Source organism: Salvia miltiorrhiza, chromosome 5 (assembly GCF_028751815.1).
Source record: "Salvia miltiorrhiza cultivar Shanhuang (shh) chromosome 5, IMPLAD_Smil_shh, whole genome shotgun sequence".
Taxonomy (NCBI): Eukaryota; Viridiplantae; Streptophyta; class Magnoliopsida; order Lamiales; family Lamiaceae; genus Salvia; species Salvia miltiorrhiza.
In genome coordinates this window covers 54,765,272-54,782,488 of record NC_080391.1, presented here as the reverse complement: position 1 = coordinate 54,782,488, position 17,217 = coordinate 54,765,272, and the positions used below count along the sequence as shown (strand labels likewise).

At 35.6% G+C, this 17,217-nt stretch overlaps 2 protein-coding genes across 2 annotated transcripts; one reads left to right on the top strand and one right to left on the bottom strand.

Moving 5' to 3' along the window:
* Positions 1–2,245: 2,245 nt before the first annotated feature.
* On the top strand, positions 2,246–5,670 carry LOC131025154 (probable WRKY transcription factor 57). The gene is made up of 3 exons (XM_057954785.1): positions 2,246–3,008; positions 4,301–4,444; positions 5,201–5,670. Exons 1-3 carry the CDS (start codon positions 2,572–2,574, stop codon positions 5,415–5,417), a joined length of 798 nt encoding a protein of 265 aa, XP_057810768.1. The 5' UTR covers positions 2,246–2,571; the 3' UTR covers positions 5,418–5,670.
* A 3,171-nt stretch (positions 5,671–8,841) lies between these two features.
* Positions 8,842–11,658, bottom strand: LOC131025153 (uncharacterized). The gene has a single exon (XM_057954784.1). The coding sequence runs from the start codon at positions 10,735–10,737 to the stop codon at positions 9,160–9,162; it is 1,578 nt and encodes a 525-aa protein (XP_057810767.1). The 5' UTR covers positions 10,738–11,658; the 3' UTR covers positions 8,842–9,159.
* Between the last annotated feature and the right edge of the window lie 5,559 nt (positions 11,659–17,217).

Sequence of the window (17,217 nt, the reverse complement as noted above, 5' to 3'; positions counted from 1 at the left end):
AACCGAGAACAACCAATAAAGTAATGGATTTTAAGATTAAAAGATTTTTTTTCGGGGGTGCTGAAGCTCCCCCAAGCACACCCTCAAATCCGTTCTTACGTAATATCAATATCTTTTTGCAAAATATTTGAATAATTAATCAAACTTAATAATCCAATTCTGAGATCTGTGCCAATGTATTTTCATTTCTATTAATCAATATTATTTTTTCTCGTAATGATATGTCGAAAATGACTAAACACGTGAATCAAACAAAGCGTGTGCTATATATGTATACACATATTGAGTCTTTGACGACTCTAACTTTTTTCTGAAATTAATTCAAGCATTAAATTCGCATTTTTTACAATAAGATTTGCATTCGAATTTAAACACATGCAACTAGATATATATGTATATATATTTGAATATATATAATTGTATGTGAATTTGCATTCAAATGCGATTGCAATATTATGAATCTCAATTCTAGGCAATCTTGCACAACTTTTTAATTATGATACAATAATTATGTGTAGCTAAATTTTCAGTACTATTTCCCATTTGTTTTCATTTTTATTATAGCTCCTAAAGAATTGTACTATTCATATATTTTTTTTAATTATAATAAATCAAAAGTTCGACAACTACTCGGGTTTATTAACAAATAATTTAAGAATTTCCAATGATTAACAATTTTTTTTTTTTTTACTACGTTTTAAAGTTAACTGTACAGTATATTTATTGAACTTTAAATCAGTTGTTGGTCTTTATTCAATGATATATAACTATTTGAATCCTTCAAACTTTTATTAATAAAAAAAATACAGAGATATCTACAAAAAAAGCAATACACGCTTGAGGTGGCAAAATTAAAAAGGAAAAATAAGCACTAGTGACAAAGAAGTAAAATGAGAAAGTTGAAAAGTTGAGATTCTTTTAATTAATTTAGAACAATATTGTAACTCAAATGTGGAGTTTTATTTAATTCATGCACAAAAGTAGGCCACAAATTGATCACCCATAAACTCAGGAGGAGACAAGATTTTAAAAAGATTAAATATAAGAAACATAAAGAGCTTTAATAAAAATAAAAAAAATAAAAAAGTAAAATGCAGCTAAATATATCTCCTTTGACCTTTCCCATGCTTGGAAAGACAAAAATCTTGATCTTGTCTCAAACAGTATTTCTATTACCTGAATGAACAGTGTTTTCCATGTATATCATAATATCACATCAATAAGTGTAAGAATTAAAAAGAGGAAAATGCAGAAATTGGAATACAAAATTAAAGCTTAAGTCTGACTTCATATATAATTCATAGTTTATGCAACTTTTAATTTGTTCGTAACAAACTTGTCTGAAAATAAATGAACTTCCTATATATAAAGAGAGAAATGTTATGTTACGTATTTTTCCACATTTAATTAGCTCATATTAATGGTATCTTTCTTGTTTTATATATTTATTTTGATTCTAATATGTCATATATAAATTATTATTGAGATTACTAATTTATAAATTGCATAAAGAAAAATTAAAGCTCAATTTATACTTTTTTTATTAATTATTGAAATCAAAAAGAAAATGAACAAATTGAATTTTGATTTTTATAATCAATCTAAAAATGACTAAATGAATATTTTAAGCACAATTAATGCGCGTTGATTGCATGTGTAGTTTTACCCAAATTTATTGTACCAATAGATTGAGATAGTGTACTACAATTAATGTCTTCATTTTGTATCTTACTTTATATTCTTTTTTTTTTGCATTTAAAAAAAAAAAGTACTTTAACTTAATTTTGTGATTATTAGCTCTAAAAAATGTGATTATTACTAATTAGAATTTATTCTATACAATTAGAATATATAATTATTTTTTATTTAATTTCAATTTTATTAATTATTAGATTGATAAATTCATAACTATAATTTTTAAAAATTACTCCCTCCGTCCCTGAAATAAGTTCATTTTTTTCCTTTTGGGACGTCCCCAAATAAGTTCCTCTTTCTTTCTTTCCATTTTTGGACAACTACCCCACCACTAATAATACTTTATTTATTCTTATTTTTTACTTTTTCACCACTCTCAATATTAATTATAATACTTTTTCACATTTTCATCACTCCCAATACTATAACATATTTTTCTCCACTATCAATACACTTTACCACTTTTTCTTAAAATCTGTGCCGCCCTCAAAGAGGAACTTCTTTTGGGGACGGAGGGAGTATAATTTTGTGAAATAAAATTAAGTAGTACTAACATTATAATTTTTTTTATAAAATATATCATTAAAATACTAATAATAGCGAGGCACGTGAAATTTTCACTCTTCGTTTTCACCATACGATTTGAAGGCATTTCTTTTCTTCTTCTTCTTTTCCTTTTTTTTTTTTCTTTGTGCATTGACACGACTAAGACATAGAAAAAAGATAAACCAACAAAAATCAAATGATAAACAGCTGCACCCAAAAACCACTACGCGCAATTCTCTTTCTCTCACTCCGAAACCCTAGCTTTCTCTCTCCTTCTCTCTCACTCCTCGATCATCTCATCTCCGACTGATACTCACAATTACACGAGACATGGATGGCAAGGACACGGTGGATTCCGAGCTGAGCTGGGGATTCGGCGGCGGCGGTGAGAGCGAGAGCCGTAGTAGCTATCTCTTCGGCGGTGATTGTAAGGATATAAGCAGCATACTCAGCGAGTTCGGCTGGAATATTCCGGCGGATTCCTGCGGCGTGTTTGGATGCGAGCGCGGTTTCAAGGATTTCGATCGGATCGATTCCGATTTGGCGGGGGATGCCGCTGACAGTCGCGCGGCGGCGGGTGCGTCGGCTCCTCCGCGTGACGATGGTACGTGTAGGAGCGGCGGCGAGGCGATGGCGGAGGAGAGCTCCATGTCGGCTTCCGTTCTGGCGTCGAATCCGTCGGTGTCGTCGAGCTCGTCGGAAGATCTGTCGGCGGCGTCCGGTAGCTCGGCTGCCGCCGCTGCCCCCAATCCGCCGCCCGACACAGCGTGAGTTTTATTGTAGCTAGACTGTAGAGTCATTGCATGCATTTAGCGTGTTCGGTGTTCCTAACAACCAATTAAATTAAATCAGATTAAATTAATTCCTTTCGCCTTTCAGCAGAAGATTGCACACAACTGTAAAATAAGTAAATGCAGAGAATGCTGCTTCTGCCATGTCCGTACAGAGAGAGAGAGATGGGTAGGGGGTTTGAGGGATTTAAGGACGAATCAGGGGCTTTTATGGGTATTCCATTCCAGAAAAAGTAAAAAATTCATTTGATTGAGCGCAGCCGCTATTGCGGCGGCCATGGCGTGCTATATTAACAACCATCCGTTTTTTTTATTTTCCTTTTCTTTTATTTTCTCACTTAAATCTTCTGTGAATTTAGGTACGAAAAGCAATCCAGACAAAACAGTTGATTTTATTTGATACCCCTTTAGATATAGTAATATTTTATTTAAAGCTGAAAAAGATTTAAAAGTCCATAAATTGTCTGCATACTAAAACGTATGCGTTTCTGAAATCATCTTTTTCTTTTTGCTTGTACATGTGCATCGATGCATTGTACGATTGGTTCTTGATTTGTTAAGCTATAGTTATTTTATTTACGATGTAGACCTCCAATTTTGGTTATTTAAGAGACCAAGTACTTTATACGATCTAATTAATTCTTAATTTATAACTAACACCTCTCTTGTAGGAGAAATATTGCAATGATTTGCATTATTAATGTCTTTTTTTATATATTTTCTTCTTCAAAGTACATGTTGGCATCTTCAATGTGACCAAAGCACACTCTCATGTAGTGTCTATGGATTTCTTGACCTCATTTTTAATCAAAATGAGAAAGAAATTGATCATACTTAAACAATCAATAGTGCTTCTTTAATGCTTTTATCATTACATTTGTCTTGTGGTCAAGTTGCATATAACTACTCCTTACCTTTGAATTTCTTTTCACTAGTTACATTAATAGATCATTACAAGTCAAACTAGGTTTAGTCGTGCTGTATCTTTTGCATATTTCAAAAACTTTGTCGCATTGTCTATCTCTAAATTATTGTTTATAGGGGTTTGTTTTACTGCAAATCAATCTATATAGATAACTTGAAGGATATTATTTGGCTCAACTTTAGTCGAATATCTTTGTTTCTGAGCAAATTAAGTGGCAAACATTTCCTTAATTCAAATCATACACATCCCATCATTTTATCTAAATATGCTCTCTTTTTCTTTTCATCAGCAGCCAAGGTTCATGCACGCATTAATTAAAGTACTGATGATGAATATTTTACAGGAGCAAGGCTAAAAAGCAAGGACAAAAGCGAATTCGAGAGCCACGTTTTGCATTTGTAACTAAAAGTGAAATAGATCATCTTGAAGATGGTTACCGGTGGCGAAAATATGGCCAGAAAGCTGTTAAAAATAGTCCTTTTCCGAGGTACGCCATTTGGAATTAATTGAATTAATCTTAGAGCACCTTTTTAATCATGAAAAAAATCATTTGATCATCATCTAAGATTCTTGCATGCTGAGGCCAATCATGTTTGTCTAGTTTGAATGATGACTAATTACTGTATGTAAATAGAAATGGCTATCCATTAAGCACAAGAAAATATTAATATCTTCGACTTAGGATTTATTCTTATATCCGTGTTTGACTGAAGTTAAATAATTGCAGGAATTTCATATGATGATTTTTTAAAGTCTATTTGTTTTGCTTCAAAATTTCTGCATCTATGACTTTTTTTTTACTCCATCCATCCCACGGAGTTTGATCAGAATTTCTTTTCAGGTTGTCTCATGTAACTTGATCACTTTCCTTATATAGTAAAAAAAATTCCCTTCATTCACCTTTTCACCTACCACACTTAACACATTAAATGCTAGTTCCTTAACACCATATGCCGAAAAGAAAGTGATCAAGTTTCGCGGGACGGAGAGAGTGTATGATATATAAGTAGTTTAATTCGGGACCTTAATTATTTCAAAGTGCATTGAATGATTTCTTGGTCATGTTCAGACCTATAGAAACGTTAATGAAATTCGAATATGTGACATTTGGCCTCAGAAAACCTACTATACCACTAGGCCACCCTCTCTTAACTAACACATTAGATTACGATGGAATTCGAATTCCATCAACGCTTTATAGGGTGATAGAATTGAGGTTAGTAAACATTATGTGGATATGCAGGAGCTATTACCGGTGCACAAACACTAAATGTAGGGTGAAAAAGAGAGTGGAGCGGTCGTGGGAGGATCCTTCCGTTGTCATCACGACATACGAAGGCCAACATTGTCATTACTCCGCCGGATTTCCCAGAGGCGGGGGCATTCTGCCCCCGCCTCCGCCTCAGCCGCGTCAAGGCCTCCTCGGAGACATCGTTCCGCCTGCAATGCGGAATGGGTAGTCTAGAAAGAGAGATAGTGAGAGCAATGTAACAGAAGATGGAGTGCTCATTCATCATCTATTTCATATATATGTTTATGCATTTATCTATACTACTACTATATAGTAGTAAGAGTTATTAGATTAATAGATTTAATGTGATATGTTAGTGAGTCGTGTTGGTATAATGATATAGTGATAGCTATTAGCTAGTACCGTTGATATTCAATGAATCAAATATATAATTATATATATACTCTGTAAATTTTTGATGAGTTGATTAGTTAATTATGTGTAAATGAATTTATTAAAGAAGGGAAAATGATGGAGAAGGCATGAAATTAGTTGAATGGAGTGTTTTACCTTTTTTGTTAATGGGTTTAGTATATAGGCTAAAGCAGGGACAATGTTAGGTAGAGTCTTTGTGGATATAAGCTTTACTGCATCGGCAAAAAGAAAATGATAGAATGAGACATACTACCAAATTTATTTAATCTTGCCTTGGTATTTATCCCTTGTTTTTTTATTATTGTAGAAATTGTTGTTATTATTATTATTTGAAAATTTGAATACTAAATTTATATTTTTATATTGTACTATAGTCTTTTTAAACAAATTTTAAATGTAAAAAGTCAATTTCTATAAATACAATTAGAGGGCTTAGACCAAAAACAAATTGAGGAACCATTTTACCTAAAGTTACATTAACTTTGCGTGGAAATCGATGTTGCTTCTGTAAGTTTTCACTGTCGACTGTTTGCCTTTTTTACTTTTACTTTTCCAGTCAAAAGCTAATTTTTAGTTTCACTAACACATGCAGACTCACGCGTTGCTTTTGCCCTTTTTTTAAAAATATATATATATATATATAATTTCCGTAATTTTCTTATCCATTTACAACGTGCTTTTACTGTAATAACTTCAGCGAAGAAAAAATAAACACCCAAAAATTCAAAATTATAAGTTTATTAGTCACTGTTATTAGCAGTGGCGGAACCAGGAATTAATTTGGGAGGGGGCTGAACTTACACGGGGGTGAGAAATTTTTTTTGGACATTCCGTATATTTAAGGCATTATTTTATTAAAAGACAAGCATAATAGTAATAATAAAGAGCAACATTTTCATAGATTATATAATTTAAATATATAACAAATCAGTTTCAATACATTACAAATTTTTTTGGGACATTCTGTATTTTTAAAGCATTTTTTATTAAAAGACGAGCATAATAGTAATTATAAAGAACAACATTTTCATATATTACAAACTTTTTTTTTGTCATTTCGTACATTTTAGGCATTTTTTATTAATAGACAAGCATAATAACAATAATAACGAACAATATTTTCATAAATTATATATTTTCAATAAATTACAAGCTAGAATCAATAATAATAAAAGACAAGCATAGTAATAATAGCAAACAATTTTTTTTTTTTGGGCATTCCATTCATTTTAGGCATTTTCTATTAAAAGACAAGCATAATAGTGATAATAATGTATAATATTTTTATAGATTATATAGTTTTAAATAACACAATTATCCTTAAATTAATTATAAATGGAAGAATATAACAAGCTAGTCAACTTTTGTAAAACAAATTTCTTTTATAATATAAACATATACATATATATATATATATATATAATTTAAAAAACTCAAAATTTGGGAGGGGGCTTCAGCCCCCCTCCCCCCCTAGCCCTCCCCTGGCTATGCCCCTGGTTATTAGTGTATAATACACTTTATTTGACAGAAATTGCAGATTTATTAGATAAAATGTGGGCTTCTGTACTGAAAGCAAATAATTAATTGTTAATTCTGTAAGCTGAAACATAAAAGAAATCTTTCTAAAGCTTCCACTCCTTCCGTCCCATGAAGCATGACCCATTTCTTTTCTGGCACGGGAATTAAGAAATTGATATTTTGTGTGTTAAGTGTGGTAGGTGAAAAAGTGAAAATGTGAATAAAGGGTAAATTTTTTGTCATTTTCAGAAACAAGTCAAGCTTCGTGGGACAAACTAAAAAAGAATCTGGGTCATACTTCGTGGGAGTGGGAGTATTTTCCATAAGTAACTCTTTTTTCAATGCAAATCTATAATTAACTTTTAATTTAAACAAAGTTATTAAAGCCGACTTGACCTCACTTTGTGTAGTTGGGCCCACAATCTGATCCAGAAACCGAAGAAGAATTTAGTGGGCCCACCTCTGGTTTGGACACATCGGCCCAACTAAGTTTTGTACAACAACGTGCGTATCAATCTCTATTTTTAACCTTTTCTGCTTAACTATATATATATATTTATGTTTATATATTTGAAATTGTTGTGTGTTTTATATTTATGTTTTATATAGAAAAATATTATCTACGAGCCTACGACAAACCTAGTTATTGTCACGCAATATTAAGTCTATAAATTAGGACATAGTATCCGAACAATATTCCTAGTTAAAAAAACGTTGATAAAATTTATTATAAATTTTCGATTATATTGTGGGTTCAACAATTGGGATATTTGTCAATACGGAATTTATGTAATGGTAAAATATATTTTTCTATGATCTTTAATGGGCCATATTTCTGGGCTTAAATTGATTAATTGAATTTTTGGACGTATTTACTCCAAAACTGAGTGCATTAATATTCGTTTCTAAATGTAATAGTATTTGTTACATATTGGTAATATCACCCAAAAATATTTATTAGATACGTTTATTGAGAATATCGAAGACAAAAATTGCAAAATATGCTCCCTCAATGCTTTTCAATAGTTTGTTTTCAACCTATATCATATCTTTATTTATTTTCTTAACTTTCTAAATGTTTTGTAAGAAATAGAACTCATTTTCTAAATCGAAGTTGGAAATCCACTCACAATTCTAACAATTTATGCACGACAAAACACCCCAAAACCAAACACTCTTGTTTCTCATGAAACCATAACTAGATCAATAACACATTTTTAATTTTTAAAATTATATTATTAAAAAAAGCAAAAAAAAAAAAAAAAGATTATGTTGCAACCACCAACCCTTATAACACATGTAGAATGTCAAACCATTTTCTTCACAACTCTTATGCAAATAAAATATGAGACACTGAACGCGCGTATAAAATGACATCATCAATAACACACGACACGTGTGTCGAGAGCGTGGGGCCAACACAACTAGGAATGCAGCTGCTTTTCCTCTCAAGTCAAAAGGGAGGAGGAGCCATAAATACTCAAATGTCTGCTTGAGTATTTAAGGTAGTTTGGGCTGTGATGGTGATGGATCAAACTTTCTTCAAACTCATCTTCAACCATTTCTATAATTTCAAGGGACCTAAACATTAATTAAAGACAGCTAACTCTTATGAATTAGCAATTTTTCTGTGGGAATACAATAATACAAAATTTTCTTATGATCATAATGAGCTAACAAATAGTAAAAGACAACATCTAAAAATGCAGTGAGCAAAAAAAGAGACTGCCTCTCTCATATGTATTGAGTTCATATCTTAGACAACAAAGAAGAACTAAAAAAGTTTCATTTTCAGACATAATGTAAATGCTTCAAATTGGAAGACAAAAAAGAAATCTAAAGTCTGCAAAAATTGTGCATATTCATGGAATATGCATAAGGTTTTCTTTTTATAGTATGAGGAGGCTAGCAAGCAACCAACCAAGCAAGCAAGAAAGAGCACAATGTGGTTTGCTGTCCACCAATTTGAATGTATATACCATCATCTTAGATGCTCGAGCAACTCGAGCATCTACGGCCTACCAAGGCGAGTACTGGTCGTCTCCATCATCCTCATCGTCCTGAGGGGCGGGCAGGTTGAGGTCGAGCAAGTCCAGCTTGGTGACGGGGCTAGGGTTCGTGTTCACCACCTCATGGCCACCGATGAAATGTGACCTCTTGTGGCCACCCAAGGCCTGCCCATTCTTGAACACTCTGTTGCAGAATGGGCAGACGTGGCCTTTGCTCTTCTTCGCCTTCATTTTCTTGTCAGCAGCAGCAGCAGCAACGGCCGCCTTCCTAGTGGACTCAGCCATCTTCCCCCTACTAGCCCCAAACTCATCATCTAGGCTGTTCTCCCCACTCTCGTATCTGGACTCATACAACGCGTTGCTGCTCTTCTTGTGGCACGGCCTGTGCCCACCGAGAGCCTGGTAGGACTTGAACGTCTTCTTGCAGTTGAAGCACTCGTATTTGAGCCTCTTCTCCGCGCTAGGGGGATCACTCCTTTTGATCCTGTCATACTCATTATAGACATCACAGCTCTCAGAGACATATCTCCTCTTTCTTGATTGCTCAATCCTAGCTGCCACACTACTACCACCATGATCATGATCATAATCATAAGCATTCTCCTTTGCTAATGCCTTCTTCACCTCAGCTCTATAGCTCCTGCTTCTGTTCAAGCTCTCCCTAAACTCCTCATACTCGTTCACACCACTGCCCCTACGGAATCCATCCACGGACACATCAGACTCCGCCTTGGCACATTCGTCCAAGAAATAGCCCGAGTCAGAATTCGCAGCCTTAGCAACACCTTTCTTCCCATCTTGATCATCATCATCAGCATTCTTAACAACATCACACTTTCTCATCACATTCTTCATATCAATGGAGGAGGACTTAGTCTCTAGAATCACAGAGTTATTATCAGAACTCTCCACTACAGAATTCACACCACCTTTGCTCCCATTATCCCTAGACAACATCATCAAGCACAAGGCCACCTCCTCCTGCTCCTCCCCATCGATCTCAGACACAGACGACGAGCCATTGGGGAAGGGGGAGTTCACTACGATCTTCCTAAACTTCTTGCTCTTAGAGGACCTAGTCCTGATCGCCCGGTCCTCACCCTCCGTGTCCGAGTGGCTATCCGTCACCAGCTTGTGGCTCTCACTAGTCCAAGAATGATCATCTTTCATGCCCCTATCCTTCTCAGAGTGGCAAGCCATGTGACCACACAATGCCTTCAATGAGTGGAAACCTTTGCCACATTGCTTGCAAATCTTCTCTTGTGGCATAGGGAAGCTTGAATCCACAGCCCTCCAACTCTTTCTAGGATTCTCTCTTAGGCCATAGCTAGACTGCCCATTTCCTAAATCAACAATTCTTGAATCACTCATTGTGCCTTGCATCCCACCGCCACCACCACCACCACCACCACCATTAACAAGAACAAATGATGGGAATTTCTTAATGTTGGGATCAAGTAGCTTTTCATCAGATTCAGCTGAATTTGCAACTACATGGGACCTCATGTGGCCACCTAGAGACTTCCCACAAGGGTATTTCTTGAAGCACAACTTACAAACAAATCTCAATTCTTGATCCTCATCCATCCTAGTTCAAGCACCTACCAATCCAACTACTAAATCAAGAAAACAAACAGAAATTCCCCCAAAAACCATACAATCAAGAATCAGCAAAACATCAAACTGAACTTAGGTTTTCACAATAATGCAGCATCTCCCTGATCTAGTAACATCAAACTGCAAAAATGAAGTCCCCCCCTCCCAACAAAGAGGCAAAACATTGAATCATGGGCTGGGCATAGATCACAAAGACTACACACCTCTAGTGAGAGAAAACCGGATCAAACCACAGTGGTGAGATGTGACAGTGAAAATTTTCAGACCCACAACATAAAAGAAAGAGAGCAACACTCTTGGAATCCCAAATCGATGAAATCTCCACACACACAACACAGAGAAGGCGAAAAAAAAAGAAAAAAAAAAGGCATATAAATGACAACCCCAGTCCTATATTAATGTTGCAAGATTTTGAAGGAATTAATGTGGAAAAAATCAAACTTTCGAACAGATGGGTCGCTAATGATGGCCTTGAACTAGCCACAGCCTATCAAGATCAAGAAATAGAAACAGAAGCCAAAGACTCTTTCTTTCCCTATTTTTCTCCCATCTCACACACAAACACAAACACACACACACACATCTCTCCCTCTCTCTACATCCACATCTACATATGTTTGTGTGTGTTTATAGTAAGGTGGAGAATTACATGCATGGAAGCAAAGCCATGAGAGAGAGAGAGGGGAATCGGAGAGAGAGGGGTGCACGTGTAGCTGCGAGGAGAGTTGGTTGCTGCAGAATCGGACGGTGTGGATCTTTTGGGATTACTATTAGTATATCTTAACCATAATCGAAAAGGGTATTCGAAAATTCAGATTTCTTGATTGACAGAACCAAATGTACCGATTTGTGTTTTACATATTTGCTCTCTTTTTTTAATAAATTTCACTATGCTTCGTTTTGTCTTTGCTGAAATGTCACACCTTCTGAAAAAAGGCCGCAGCCGTTATCATCCTCTCAAATTTCCCATTTTGTCCCAAATCATACAAAAATATAAATAAAATCTTTTTTGAATTAAGGATTTCAATTTTTGGACAATTAAAATTTGCAAACTAAATAGCATTATAATAAAAAAATTATGTAACAAGTCACCTTTTTTTTATTAAGTGAAATTATACTAATACTTTAATATATAAATTATTGACATTTTCAAATTTTCACAATTACATCTGAATCTAAATAAAATACTATCAATTGAATACTTTTTTTTAGAAACATCAATTGAATACTTGAACTTTCAAATAGACACTCATTTATAACTTTTTTTTTTGCTAAAAATTAATTTATTTTTAGATGTGTCACATACGGTATAATTTTCGCTATCATAAATTAAATCGCAGTATGTAATGTCGAAAGTTTGATAATTGTTACTATTTCTTTTAGATTGGAACATAATTATGAAAATATCATATAGTTGAGTTTTAAAATGTAATTCCCTTTTCTTAGTGAAGATTTAATTTTTAGCACAATAACATAATCATCCACTCATGTCAATCTCTTTTATCTCATTATTCATTATTATTAAACAAAAACTTTTACTCGGTCAAGGCTCATGGTGATGGTTATTGTTTGTCGGGAGAAAGAAATGCATATTTATTTTCTTTTTGGGATTTTATCAATTTGCCATTTTAGCATACTAAATCAATTTTTTTTAAAATAATGCTAATTAATTTTAAAAACCATGCTATAATCGACTTGAACCTGAAATATTTACCACCATTATACCATTAAGCCAATACACACTAATGAATCACAATCTTAATTAAGTGTCATATATAACAACACATATCATTTTTTTTTTAGGGAACATGCTTCATTTTTATATATAACATTTATATGAATATGTGTATTATTATGAGGTATATAAGCGTTACACATTGCATAATTTATTAAGCGTGACATAAATAACATCTTTAAAGGCTTTCAACATTCTTTTTATAAAGGGAATTTTTTTCAGTTAGGGAGAATCTGAAAAAAGAAACATAATAATAATTATATAAGAAAAAAAGCAATATAATTTTTCTAGTAATATACATCATGCAAAAAAGGGATGAGTGAACTTTTGAAGGTTAGTTGGAGAATATAGCTTTTAGTAAAGTTGTTTAGCTTCACAAATCTTTGAGTATCTTTTGTTATCAATTTAGATCAAGCTTGTTTTTTATTGCCACATATTTGGAATGTGGGGAATATTGTTTTAACTAATCTAAAATCATAATAAATTTTTTCTAGTAAGTAAGAAATTAATTAAGTTGCCATATAATTGATTTAACACATTATTTTTTCCAACATTTATATGGAATGTAGTCAAAGAAATTAATTGAAGAAGATACAAGAGAGAATTAGATAGCACATACTCTATTCTTGATCAATAAGATAAAATCCTTTCCTTTCTATTTCTTTTTGTCTAATTTTTTTGAGAAAACTTCTTTAATTTGCTACGATTATCTATTGAACTAAAGTAATAGTAAAAGATAATTAGCAACCGATATCAATATAAAACAGATTATAATTATCTAGAATTTAGTGTAATTGAGTTTAATCAAGTTAATGTTAAACACGATCTCAAGCTTATAATATATGAACCGGAAATCCGAAGCTCGAGCTTAATAAAATTCAACTTTTTAAAACTCGAAATTGAATAATAATAATAATAATAATAATAATAATAATAATAATAATAATAATAATAATAATAAAATGCACCGAAAATCGAATTGGCAAATTATATGTAATTTATTAATGTAGCAAAAGTTTAATTTAGCTATGAGGAAATTTAGGTGATTTTGCTTTCAAAAGCTACGTGTCTAACCGTATGAAGTCACTGTTTTGAGAGGGTTAGTTGTTGAATAGCCAATCAGCCTAACATAAAGTTCACAATTATATACTATATTTATTGTTTTTAGTTTTCTAAAATTAAAATAACTTTTTTTTTATGCACTTGTAGGCTTGTAGCTAGTTGACTCATAAGTTCCCTAATCTCACTTTTGTAAATAAAATAAAAAGATAGAAGGAACATGTCACAAATTTATCGGATAAAATGTTATATAGCTAGTGACATTAAATTATTTTAAAAAAAGTATTAAGCCCATTGATCCTAAATGAAATGAAAAACTCGATTAATCGAACCGAGATGCAATTAAATTAGGAAAACGAAAATGTAACGGTGATATTACAAAGGATTATCTACACCAACTTGAGTGCAAATTTTTTTTGCACATAAACTTTGAAAGAATTTAAAAAATACATGAATTTTAATATTGTACTAACAATTTTATTAAAAATTCTATTTTTAGATATTCGAACTATATATAAAATCTTTCAATTTTTAAATTTAGAGATGTCTTATACACTATCTTTTAAAGATGTTTTATACGATGTCAATTTTTAAAACGTCTAATGAGTATACGTCGATATTTCAACTTGTCACATAAATTTTAATTTAAGCGAAAATTGAATTTATGGTTGGTGTTTCACGAAACCAACACCTAAACTACCAAGTGAAAAATGTAAGCTATACCTAGTATGGATGATCGGAAAGAGCAAAGTAACGATCGGAGAATTGAGCACGAGAGCAAAATATAACTGTTGTATTCAAAAGTGAATGATAGCGTAAATACAAGACACGAGCTCATGCTCTATTTATAGAGTATGAGGAGGGGTAAAATAGTAAAATCGGTGCTAGCGCATGCATTTGGCGTGATCGAAGGGCATATCAGTAATTTCGTCTTTACGCGGGAGGTTTCCCGCGTTTCTGGTGACTCCGTTGACGGAGATGACTTCTCTGGCGACGTAGACTTCTCTGACGAAGATGACTTCTCTGGCGACATAGACTTCTCTGGCGACGTAGACTTCTCTGATGAAGAGTGATTTCTCTGGTGGGTGAAATCCCTCTGGTAAGAATGATTCTTCTGACCAACTTGACTCCTCTGGTGAGGACGGTTTCTCTGATGGGTATATTTCTTCTGTCATATTCGTCCCGCTGATGAGGTCGATTCCTCTGATCTGTATCCTTTCCCTATTCTGCACATATTACTCCTCATCAACCACTCCCCCCTCTAGTCTGGTTGAACCGGGTATTCTTCGCGTTCAACCAATGGAGTATTGTGAAGCCCAACACTAGGCTGTTTTCCTTGATCCTCTTTGGTGTTTTTGTTACTCCCACCCCTGGTCTGGCTAGTTCACTCTGGCATAGTGCAACTAGTCAGAGGATTCGCCCGCGTGGATGACGTCACCTGCATTAAATGCCTGCCCGATCTACAGTGTTTTTCCCGTACCCCGAGGTTACCTTTTAACCTTTGCAACCTTTCGCCTCCCCGTAGGGATTTTCAGCCGTTGATTCATTTCCATAGGGCACGTGTCGTCCATCCCGTATGTTGGTAGTTGCCCGCGTACATTTTTACTTAGTCGATTCGAACTCCCGTTTTTCACTATTCTTCTTCTCCGATTTTCTCGAACTCCTTCATCTGCAAATTCCGGCGATTCTCCCTCCTGTTCTGGCGTACCTCCAGCGACCCTTCCGCTCCGGTATTTACAGTCAAACCTTATTTGACCTAGGTAATTCGCATACCCTCCTCTCCCAATTCTTGTGATTAGTTGTAGCGCAGTGGTGTAATTATTGGTGCTCTGATTGAGCGTGCTAGAAACCCTAGGATTGACATTTCCGATGATGGCCTCCACTTCCGCTCCTCAACCCTCGCGTTCGCCCTCTCCATCTTCCCGAACTTCTTCATCTTCCTCTCCCCAACTCCAGGATCTTGATAACCTCCCTTCCCCCTCTGCCTCTTATGACTCTCAAACTGTTCCCAGTTCTTCTTAGCCTAAGAAAAGGGGTAAGAAGACCCCCCAACCCCCAAAGCGTGTTCATGAATCCCTCCTTGGCGTCGCGGCGGTTAAGAAATTGGAGAGCAAGTGTCGACTCCCCGAAGGTTTAAAATTCGAGGCCTTCTCTAAAGATTCAACACCTCCCGAGAGCCTTCGCCACCCCAGGGTAATAGTCATCTGGCAAGCCCAAATAGACGCTGGCCTAAGGCTTCCTCCTCCTACCCTTCTGGTTGATGTCTGCAACCATTTTCGTATCCCTTTTTTTCAAGTCGCTCCCTCTGCCATCCGAAGACTATACGCCTTTCATATCCTTTGCCGAGCCCACGGTGTTAAGGACACCGCCAAACTGTTCTGTCAGACCCAATCTCTTCGTATGCAGGGCAATCCCTTGTATAGCTTTGCGGGTCTTCGAAGATATCCTACTTCTTTTCTTTCCTCTCTAAATTCTTCTGATGGCGGCTTTTTGAGCTATTATTGTTATGTGCGCACCCTTTTCGGCACCTGGCGCGATTATCATGTTCGGGAACTAGAATGGCATAATCCTCGGACTACTTATAGACCAGCCTCCCTAGAAGCCCCCTCGATCTCTGATTTGGAGGTCATAGCCCGTCTGAATGCTATGAACAAAGCCCAGCCCTTAGACTGTAAATACCTTGCTGAGAACAATTCGGCTCTGGCATACAATGGCCTGTTTCCCCTATATCCCAAGAAATCAATAGGTAAATAATATGAATTAGAAAATACATTAACTTTTGTTACCCTGATTTTAAAGATGTGGAATTTTGATTTGCAGACATGTCTTGGAGAAAGAAGTGCGGGGACAATTTGCCTATCGTTGCTTCTCCTGTTCCCAGTGGGGAGCATGGCTCGGGGGATTCTGCTTCCCGAACCGCTCCCTCAGAACAACCAGCTGGGGCCGAGCTGGTCCTCATTCCCCCTGTGATAGAGGTCCCAGAGGGAAATATGGAAGTCTCCCGCACGTTTGATGCCGAGGAGGTTGATGCGGGTAGCCTCGTTCACAGGCGCGGACGCCCCAGTACTGGTGATACATCTGGTGCCGGTGAAGGAGATGTCCAGATTGTGGACATTACCGATGAAATTCCCTCGCCTGATTCGGTCCCGGATGTCACCCTCACCGAGCTTTCAAAGAAGAGGAAGAGAGGTTCTCTGATTTCCGTAGGTGAGAAGGAGAAGCAAGAGAGCCTGAAGAAGGCCGGCAAGTCTCAAGAACCATCGAAGAAGTCTGCTGGTGGTTCGAAGGTCCTCTCGTCTGCGGTGGAAAAGGGCAAGGGGCCAGCGAAGAAGTCTGCTGGTGGTTCTAAGGTTCCCCCCTCTGCCGGGGGAAAGGGCAAGGGCAAAGCTGTGGTGCCCCCTGCTGATGAACCAGAGGATGTTGTTCCTGGGCCGATTTCGAGTTTGTCGGGGCAGGAGTTGATTGATGCCTTGATAGCTCGTGTCCACTCAAAGGACCAGGAGAAAGTGGAGAAGCTGACCCGGGGGGCTTTAGCTACTCAGCTGTGCCAGTTGGCTCTTCAAGTACCCTGCTTCTTATACTTTTATTATAAAAAAAACGAAATTACTAACCTCTTTATTGTTCTGTCGGAACCCATTTTGTTTTCTTGCAGGTGG

Excerpts from the sequence above, each read along its gene's own strand:
- LOC131025154 (XM_057954785.1), top strand. The coding sequence starts at position 2,572 with ATGGATGGCAAGGACACGGTGGATTCCGAGCTGAGCTGGGGATTCGGC. Across the intron at positions 3,009-4,300 it reads AATCCGCCGCCCGACACAGC|GAGCAAGGCTAAAAAGCAAG; the intron begins GTGAGTTTTATT and ends AATATTTTACAG. Across the intron at positions 4,445-5,200 it reads AAAAATAGTCCTTTTCCGAG|GAGCTATTACCGGTGCACAA; the intron begins GTACGCCATTTG and ends GTGGATATGCAG.
- LOC131025153 (XM_057954784.1), bottom strand. The coding sequence starts at position 10,737 with ATGGATGAGGATCAAGAATTGAGATTTGTTTGTAAGTTGTGCTTCAAG.